We start from the raw sequence: 10,467 nt of genomic DNA, 5'->3' as shown, positions 1-10,467 counted from the left end.
TATTCTACATAGAGAAATAAAGATCAATTCGGTGCGTCGAAAGCGGCACTTTAAATGCTTGTCACTTGATTCTTAAATGTTAGCAAGCTAAATTCCATTCCAAATTCCTCGAATTCGTTCGATTCTTGCCTCAACTATCCATTATCTGGAAGTTCTTTCAAAAGAATTTCATTTTAAAGTTTATCTGTTTGCGCCGATGTGACTGCTTAATAAATTTTAAACTAACGATTTCCATTGTGTCTATTAATCAAAATAATGCCTGTTTATACTAAAAGAGAAAAATGGAGATTGTTTAACAAACATTAAATTTAATATTTTTAAAAATTTATTTACAATTTACTTGTAATTATATTTATCATGTAATAAGTACAGTAGATTATTGCCTAAAAATCGTATTTAGTAGCAATTTCATCAAATTTGATTAGGATAATATGTTGTTTGAAAATGTTCAGGTAGAATACAAAGAGAAATGAATATTTAAGATTGACAGGTGTAGCTACTAATTCGTAGGAAGATGAAAAGCAAAGACTGAGGGGAATGGCTTCTTTGAAGCTAAGAACTGAACAACCGCAAAGTATATATTTGTAGGAAGTGTAAATTTATAGCAGCTTTGAAATTCTTGAAATCTCTAAAAGCGGATTTGTTAAGAATTCTAGTTCGGACGACGAAGTTGGATCTATAATGGAAAATAAAATTCTCTCCGTGAAAATTTCTGTAATCTTGCAAACTCAGTTTATAATTTCATAAATTACGGTTTCCATCGGAAATTTAATATCGCTTAAAGATTAATATGGCCTGCATAAAAAGATAAAGCGATTTCATATAATATAATCTCTCGATCGATTAAAGTTCTTTTTCAAAGTAATAAATTTCCTGTTTGATGTTATTTTTCTCACTTTCTTTTAACTAAATTATTATATCTTACAAATGACTTTTTATCACTTTACTTAGGTGTTCATACGTTTCCGCGCTTCCTCTAATTTATTGACGAGCGAGTATTTTATTAAATGTATTTTATTAAATTAATATCGATAACTTGTAAATTATAACCTATAAAATTTCATAAATAATATTAGTTCAATTGTGAAAGGTGATATGGATGTAGCAGAATCGATAAGAAGTCAAAATTATAGGTATTTGTCAAAATGTCCGTCCGGATGCTATCGAAAAATCTAGCACATCAGTTTGTATTGTCACGTGTAACAATACCATCAGCGCTGCCTAATTGCTCGAAATATAATTCCCTTTCCGATATCACGGTTCTCTGTCGGCATATCGACGTCGAATCGACAGACGCGCAACGTTTTAGGCGATTGTCATTATCGTCGGACAATTCGAATGTAACGAATAGAATTAATCGGAAATTCGAGCGAATCGAGGAGACTGCCGGTGACGTATACGTGGGTCAGTGACAGCGTTCGAGCGAACAAAGCCGGCGACTTTTATCCCTCTTTAGACGCGTACACATGTTTGTGAAACAAAAGGAAGGAAATATGATTGAACTTTTTTGCGTATTATTATTTGTGATTACATTTCTCTATATAGTAATATAAATATGTTATTGTACACTACATGTAGATATATGTTACTGATAAATTAAAATGATACACAATTTTGTCAAGTTTAATATCTAAAAACTGAAAATAGTGTCGTTTTTGTTTGTTTTTTTCTTTTTAGGTTTAACACACGGCTAGAATTAAAAACAGTAGAACAGACAAAACCGCATCGTTTAGGATTCTCAAATATTCGATTTCTAAGATAATAAACTTTCTGTGAAACATAATAACGAAGATTATTATATGACAGAGTTAATTTTCTCAAAGTAATAAATTATCCCTATGAAACACAGTAAAGAAGTTAATGCAATAGATATCGTAAATCATATTAACGATTAATCCCACCCCGCAAACAAATAAAACAAATGCATGAAAACAAGAGAACAAAATTAGACATCCGAGAGTTACGTATAAGAAAGCGTGTTACGATATTTCTCAAATTACGAGCCTGCATCGTATCGTTCATCGAAACTACGAACTACTATCTACCTACTATCGATTAATCACGCATGCACTAGTTTCACGCGAGCAAAATTGGCCATAGTTTGCTAAACTCGTTCGGACAGCTGTCACTGACATTGGAAAAGCGGTCCGGTTACCCTCTCGACTGTTTTTGTACCGATAAAAAATTACTTCTATTATTTTCGCCAGTTAACCCATCGGGAACCTACTCGATCCGCTCGGCTGCTGAACGATGCAAATCATACCATAGCAGTATTAATAATGATAATAGTGATAATAATAACAATAATAACAATAACAATAACAATAATAATAATAATAATAATAATAGTAACAATCATAACTAACGAATCGCACTTGGGGGACGCTGAGCGTATGGATTAAAGGGGTGTGAATTGTGTACACATAAGCAACACGTAAAATACATGTCAACGCTGCGCACGGCACGCTCTGGCCGTGATCATTCGCGACTTACCAACTTACAAAAACGACGATCACACGTCACGCAAGCTTACGACACGCATTCTTGCATTCACGAGAAAAATTGTTCTTCGTCAATGTATGTACAGTGCTCGATTAATTATTGCTATAGTACATTTATACAGTCTAGACGCGTACAATAGGCCATACGAATGAAAAATGAAGCGTTCGCGACGTTTTTTTCCGGTTTTCTTCCTTTTTCGCTTCTTTTCTTTTTCTTGTTCTAGAAGAAAAACTCGACTCGCTACTTGCAGCGGGAATAAAATGGCGAGCGCGACGCGACGTGGTACGTGGAACCAAGCGGAAACTTGGCCCTGCATATCGTACGTAGATAGATGGAGAGAATGTTGAGTAAAATTCAACCGTCCATTGTGCACTCGTAGTTTCTTTGTTTTTCCATGCAATACGTACGTTTCTTTTCTACTCTTTTTATCGCTTCAGAAGGTTTCGTAAGCTTGTATAAGCTGAGCTTTTTTACTACCGGATCTTGAAGGAGCATCAAATAGATGTAAATACAAACTCTTAATGAAAGGCTTATCATCAAGAAAGAAATTGCGAAGAAATTACGAAGAAATTGCGAAGAAATTGCGAAAATCTTACGGTTAATTGAATTTGGGAATTTTAGTCCGATATACATTGCCCGTAAGTATACATACATATGTAACTCTATTTATAATAAGAGAAAATATGGACGTTACGCTTACAAAACAAGGTTTACATTTATTAATCGTTTGCAATCCAGAGAATTATAACTATGTTTGCATGATTTTATCGTAGGGCTATCTTAATAAACATTATGTTTAAAGTAAGCGGACAGAAATGTATTTTAGATGCATAAATTTCCATTTATAATGGGAACGAATTTTGTAATCTTTAAAATAAAAGATGTAGGATTGATTTTTGAATCATCTAATACGAAGATGGTAAATAGATGAAGGAATTTAGCATCTTTTCTTATAACCATATCGAGTATCGGTCAATTTTGTCATTTCTTCAAGCGATAACTTTCTAAAGAGAAACGTAAATTCTATATGTGTATAAACGAGTATAAATCGATTTATAAGCTATATCAGGATCCGGTATTAATGAATTCTGCTTATACAATTTGTTCTACGATGTAGACTTTGCGTGGTCTACGTTATACTGATTAAAAACTATGTACATACTTCAGACTCAACGGATGAACGTTCACCTTGTCTATTTTCAATTTTTATTAAACGTAGCTCGACGCTCTTTCCTCGCAACAATCTCATTTTTAATAAGTATCGCGTTACAGGTAATACAGCATTTGTTCTTCTCTAATTACAGCTAGGTAGCACTGTTTGTCTTTAACCTACGTTTCGTTTACGTTTGACAACTTATTTACAAATTAAACGCGACTTCAAACATCTTGCGAGCTAATTCCAAGCCAGTCATTTATTCAATGAACATACATACATACATACATACATACATACATACATTTGTATATACAAATAGCATGATTTTTTAAACATAATCTGATCGTTGAAATATATTTTCAACGACATTAAGGAACCTATTATGTATATTTATTACACTTACAGAATTTCTACGTAACTTCTAAATTATTGGAGAAAGTATTATAATTATATCTTACAAGTTGCTTTATCATTTCTTAAGAACTGCATTTTGGAAGAAGAAGGTTTCGAAACACAACGATGATTGTATTACAATGTACATAATGTATTATAAATTTAATAATTATGTCATATTGGAAGCGAAACGAGTCGCCGATTTTTCTTCAGAATATAACATTCACAAAGCATAACACAAAAGATAACCTTTTAACAACATCGATGAGAATGTCGCTTTGTTTCTCATGTTACTAAGTATCCGAGAAATATCTCCATCCTGGCTCCAGTCCTGCTTCAGGGAAAATACAGAAAAAATATTTCCGAACATATTTTAAATCTTTCCGCTTCGATGAACTAGAGGAAGGACAAAAAATTCAGTAAAAACTCGAACGACATTGTTAAACACTGAAAACATTTTCACATAATACATTTGCCTTTGATCTAAAAGGTAGCTGTACTGTGTAGTCGTGTCTAAAAATAAAACAAAGATTCGTAGAATGTGCCATTCCAGCAAGCAGATGTCATAAAGTACGGCTGGCGAACGAAAAGCGCGCAAGATACCGATTTAACGAGCCCCATCTATAAAGTCTTAAAACGTTTACAGGGCGACGTGTTTCCGGCACGTGAACCTCTGTCGAAATTTGCAATTTCGTGGCGTGCCGACGAAACACATAGAAGAATTCACTTGTCGTTCTCCCCCCGTTTCCGGTTGTTATTAATGCTCGCGTCGAGTCTCAATCTTTCGTTCGACTGACCAGCCAATTCGTTTACGAGCTTCCGGTTGCACGTCAAATCCTTCGAATCGACTTTGTCGAGTGTCATCGAACCCAAGAGACGGAATTCGGCTTTTAGCCTCATCTTCGCAAATATTTAACAACTCCAGTGACGAAATGTACTATTTAATGTTGAAATCGTTAATTTAAACGGAAATATTAAAAAATGACGATGTCGATACATCTATCGAGTTGGCCACCGGGAAAGAATGAGTTAAAAAGATGGACACAGTATACAGTATAGCGTTACAGCGATAGGAGATCATCGAGCATGGAGATCTAAAGCCCGGTGTAGAGGAACGACTGCGATATCGCTCCGACAATATGTCTGCCTTCGTTGTTCTTAACTGCGTGAAAGAAAGGAAGACATGGTCACAGCGATATCGCTCGGACAAAAGTCGTTCGTCTATACCGGGCCGAAAAGATCGGTTTCAGACGAACGATTTGCGACAAATTGCGACAGCGGCGGCGGCGACGTTGCAAGAACAGGGATACAAAGTTGTTCCGTCTAACGAAACAAGGATAGATACGTTCTTCCAAGCAGTCGCCGCTGCGGCAATTTGCCACAAACAGCTCGTCCGAAGCCGGTGTTAAGTGACCGCAGCGACGCCTGTCCAAAGGCAGCCTGACACGCACTTCGTCATGCAGGAGCAACTTCTGCTCGATAGGTATATCGACCTCGCACTTATCGCGAAAGAAAATTAATTGCAAGAGAATTTTAAGGCAGAGTATGTTGATTGTTTAGAAGATAGTAGAAAATGGTGAAATCAAATAAATCAAATCAAACAAGATACTTGTGAATTATTATTTCAAACGAAACTAAACGGTAATATTCTTTTCAATTGTGATTCTAGTTCCTTTCCATATTCTTTTTCGAGCAATAGCACGGAATTTTTAATATTCTTTGACACGTTTTCTTAATTTTTATTTCAGCGTCTGTTCAATTCTTCTGCTCGATATTTTTTTACATAATTTCTTTACTTGGCATGAAAATTTTGCTGAACGTTTCACGCTTTAAAACGTAAAGTTTTCTTTCGGCAGTCAGAAAGTATGGAACAGAAAACGAGATGCGATAGTATCGGTAAGAGTATGTTTATAGACGAAGAAAAGTTTCGTAATTCCATTGCATTTTTAAGGATGTTCGATCCTCGTTCGTTTATCCTGAGAAGTGAAACTACATCAATCAACCAGATTCTCTCTTACAAATATTAAATTAAAAAGTTCCGGAAATCTATTTTCTTCTGAGGCTTGATGTAGCATGTGCATGTAAATGATGTAACATGTAAAACATGTACGTCATTTACATTTACGCATCCATATCACATTGAATTGTTTACTACGCCGAAGTGTTAAAATCGAAATCAAACCGTTCAAATAGATTTAATCTCAACTCCATCTTGTGGGTTCGGCGAATCGTAATTTCTACGCGATATTAGACGCGCAGAGTTTAGCGATTCGAGGAAAGTGACCGCAACGGTCCACTAACTGCGATCCACGGGCAAGAAGTTTCTAGAATGGGCTTGATTCGAGATTAGAGTTGCCTGAAGATCAGTCTAAAATGGCGTGAAATTCGTTCTCCGTGTTGAATGTTTTAGAATTTGACAAAATTCGCGTGACTCGGCCGCAGATTTCTGACGACGATTAATTAACGTGCTGATAAATCGTCCAAGCGTGACGGCCGTTCGAGCGTGATCGATTTTATCGGCAAAGACAACGCGTACCACGAATCTCGCTTAGGCTCCATGAATATGAGCTGGTTTTATCACACGGACGTTCCCATTGTCCCATCGATGGCTATTATACGTTCCAACAATGCGTGCAAGTTAACAGATTTTATTACATGACCTTCCTTTAATGAAATAGAAATAAGAAAAATGTTTTGTTCACAAAGTTAAGTTAAGTAAACTGTCCAATTTCTAAATGTATCGATTTCATAGAAACAACAATCCACTTTCATCCACCTGCTTGAAATCACTGAAACTTTTGTACTTTGTGACCATTGCGAATGTATCGAGTTCGTACCTTCGTTCTTCTTGAAATACGCTTCCTAACAGAGTGAAACAAACGCGTAAGATAAAACTAACGGATTTTGAAAAGATAACAGAAAACAGACCATTTTCGTAACATATATTTTCCAGGTAATTAATAGAAAACTAAAAACACAGTCTCCCATTTATTCGTGCAACACGAATTTTTCTTACGAATTCTACTTACTCAAATTTGCAAATGATAAATCAAACGAATGAAAGAAACGGCGGTACTAATCGAAACTTCTATTTTTGCAGGAGACCGCTTGCCTTTAATCAAGATATGAATCAAGTTCTCTGTCGCGACGGACCAATTAAAGAAATAAATCCACTGATCATTAATTTCACCGGTAATGAACTTTTGGTTAATATCTTGTTTCTCACGAAAAGGAAACACTCATTTCGTTGTTTTCTTTTTTCTTTTAATTAAGTGTATTCTTCCGCGGTAAAAAATCACAGAAAACAAGAAATTATACACACAATGGGAAATTATTTAGGCTGACATTTCTTTCTCGTTAAATTTTGTTTCTTCTTCTAACTAAGCTTATATGATAATTTAATAAACTAAAAATCTAAATTCATCTTCTAATCAGTCAATGTACACGTGCACGAACTACTATCCTTTGAGTCTACTAACAATAAAAGAAAAATAGTTTTAAATAACAAATTTATTTATTAAGACAACTGTTGTGCAAGCTATTGCTTCTTGTTGATGATATTCGGAGCAATATTCCTCATAATAGACGTATTTTTTAATTAGAGTTTAAGCTTTATATTTTATGAATTATTTATTATATTTTATAAATTGCATCGCAGAATCGTTTTGTCATTTGATCGTTTTCTCATTTTTTTTAATAATTCTACAAAATAATCTACACAATTTATGATTCATAAATAAATAAATAAACTGCAATTATGATTCAATACGATTCAAAACTATTTTTTTCATTTTTTTTTTTTTTTTTAATAGATGTACAAAAGTGTCCAGTCAGATAGTTTTTTCACTTTATATTCCAAAAGCGATATCTTTATGAATTTCAAGTAACATTACATATATTATTCTTTATCGTAGTACCGCCGTCTTTCGTTATTCCTTCGATCACTCTCGAATTAATCAAGTCAGTAGATTGGATTGGTTACATTATCGACAGATAACGAGGTCCATTATTGTAATGTTTCCTAACACGGCAAGTTGGACGATCGCTCGACGAATGAATCGATACCGATTTCTTTTGTGGATCGCAAAACACAGCTTGCTCGACGCGACTGTTCACGGGGGTTTCTTTCGCTAGACGAACTCTGACGGGGTTTTCCAGCAGCTCGCACAACACGGCAGGGCGCTCATCAGCGTGTCCTTGAAGGCCTCGCGGAAGTCGCGGTTGAAGTACGCATAAATAAGCGGGTTCAGAGCGCTGTTGAAGTAACCTATCCAGAAGAGGACGGATACCACCGTGTCTGGACAATAGCAGGCCTCGCCGCATAGAGTCGTCGTTAGATACCTAGAAAAGAAGTATATTTATACGTCGGTTGGATGTTCTTCTACAAAGTATCGTTCGTGGTGAGATTGGATTACCATGAGCTCCAAATAAAAAAAAAAAAAAAAAAAATGAAGAAGAGAGAGAAAAACACAAAATGGGGCACGAAGGAAAGGAGAAAGGAAGCAGATTTGCTAAAGGGATGGAACTAACAGTTACACCGTATCAAATGTTCAATGGAAAACTTTTATTAGGTTCTGGCTTTTTATTTAAGCTTTGAGAGAAGAATTTGATGATGATGATGATGATGATGATGATGATGACGATGATGATGATAATGATAATAATAATAAGTGCCTAATTTCCCCGAAGAAAGCTTCGAAATCTTTGAATTCTTAAGCTTTCCTCATCTCAGAAAGATGTTCTCCACCAAGACAAATATCACTATAAACTTCATTAGTACAAGAAATTTTCGTAGAATGTAAATCTAAGCACGTGGTAGTTCTTAATGAAAACTACTATTGGCCTGAACTCTCGCTTTAGAATCGAAGATTCCGAAACTTTTGCCAACTCGAAATTTCCACGCCAACAAAAGCGGGATCTTTATCAACGACAGTTAACTCGATTAATTTAACTGATAAATCAAAGTTTCGCGCAACGTATTCAAGAGTCGTATCGTAAAGCTGTGCCGCAAGTGCTGCAACGTTCGAAGTGCGGTTTGACACGGACGATTTTCATTAAATCTGAAATATCCTGCGACTGCTGGTCGCCGTATTATTCCCAGCGGTAAGAAGCTAGTGCCATTTCCTATGGAACACCGTGGCCGCCTCGCTTAGTCAGGAAAACAGTTAGATCGCATGCGAAAAGAGGAGTAAACTCTCGGTAAACTCGACTCGAGATGCACACAGATCGGCTTTGCATTAATAAAACATGCGCGTGGCTCAACTTTCGTGAGTATTCACCGACTGTAGTGAAACTTGGCCGTCGGAACGAAATCCTGCTGAACAGAAGAAGCTTCTAGCTCCTAGCGAACCTCGTCCGTGCTTATACGCGACCGATACGAATCAGAGTTTCTGTCTAGTCTTGAGCCGTTGATGTGGAACAGGGTCTCGCTTTTCTGGTCGCGAGATTTATGAGTAGATAGATGCGCGAGGCGACACAAATAGGAAAGTATTCAAGTGTTTTATACGAAAAGAATATCTATAGTACGTAGTCTAGTACGTATTGTAATATACAGAATATAGAACGAAAGAGGTTAGTACGAAGGTTTAGTTGAAACCTTGGTTTTACTTGGTGCTAGCACAAGGAAAAACATTCATATAAATATGTAAATATAAAAAGTGATTGTACATTTTTGCATCCGATACAGCATTTAAATACTAATTAATTAAATTCAGGTATAGTAAATGTCGTATCATGTAATAGTACTTTCATCCAACTATGAAAACTTGATATATAATGTGTGAGTGAAGCGTAAAACCTAATGAAGAATGGCTTCGTTTGAAAACGAGGATATGTGAAAGGAAATGTAGTCACTCAATATATGTATCACATACAATGAATGACTTGGAAAAAAATACGTTTTATCGATAGCGTAAGAAAAATTCATATAAACGTAATAACATATGAAGTAAACATATAAATATGTATATACTCGAGCGTTAAAGAGATTTTCTAATCTAAACCTTCCAAAAAGGAAGAAAAGAAACGATTCTTTTGGCATTAGGTGTTTGAAACTACGGGTGGAAACGGATGTTTTCGCATTCGTAAAGTTAGAAGAATCAGAGAGGTTTGCAGAGCTGTATTTCCTGAGATGGTCGACACGACATCAAACAGGAGATCAAAGTTCCAGTTGACCGATTGATTCGAAATTTTCCATATATGACTTCAACAGACATGCCACAAAAAGCAAAACTAATAAAACAATCTTTTCCTCCATTCGTTTAGCTCACAAAAAGAACACGAAAAGAACACGAAAAGAACACAAAAAGAACACATTTTCTATATTTTTTCCATTCTAATTCACAATCATAATATTCACAATATTAATTTAGGATCTTTAGACTTATCGATTCAGACAAGCGAAATGACCGGAATAT

General features: G+C 35.5%; 1 protein-coding gene across 8 annotated transcripts in view; it reads right to left on the bottom strand.

The window, feature by feature from the left end:
* Positions 1 to 307: 307 nt before the first annotated feature.
* The window catches only part of LOC117159832 (octopamine receptor beta-1R), a 115,379-nt gene continuing 105,219 nt past the window's right edge, over positions 308 to 10,467 (bottom strand). For all 8 annotated transcript variants that reach the window (XM_033340005.2, XM_033339996.2, XM_076623618.1 and 5 more), the window contains one exon: positions 308 to 8,392. In XM_033340005.2, the coding sequence (XP_033195896.1) occupies positions 8,182 to 8,392 (211 nt within the window). In that variant the 3' untranslated portion in view covers positions 308 to 8,181. The remainder of the gene's footprint in view (positions 8,393 to 10,467) is intronic.

The sequence above is a fragment of the Bombus vancouverensis genome, chromosome 13 (genome assembly GCF_051014615.1).
Source record: "Bombus vancouverensis nearcticus chromosome 13, iyBomVanc1_principal, whole genome shotgun sequence".
Taxonomy (NCBI): Eukaryota; Metazoa; Arthropoda; class Insecta; order Hymenoptera; family Apidae; genus Bombus; species Bombus vancouverensis.
This window is presented reverse-complemented; position numbering and strand designations above follow the sequence as displayed.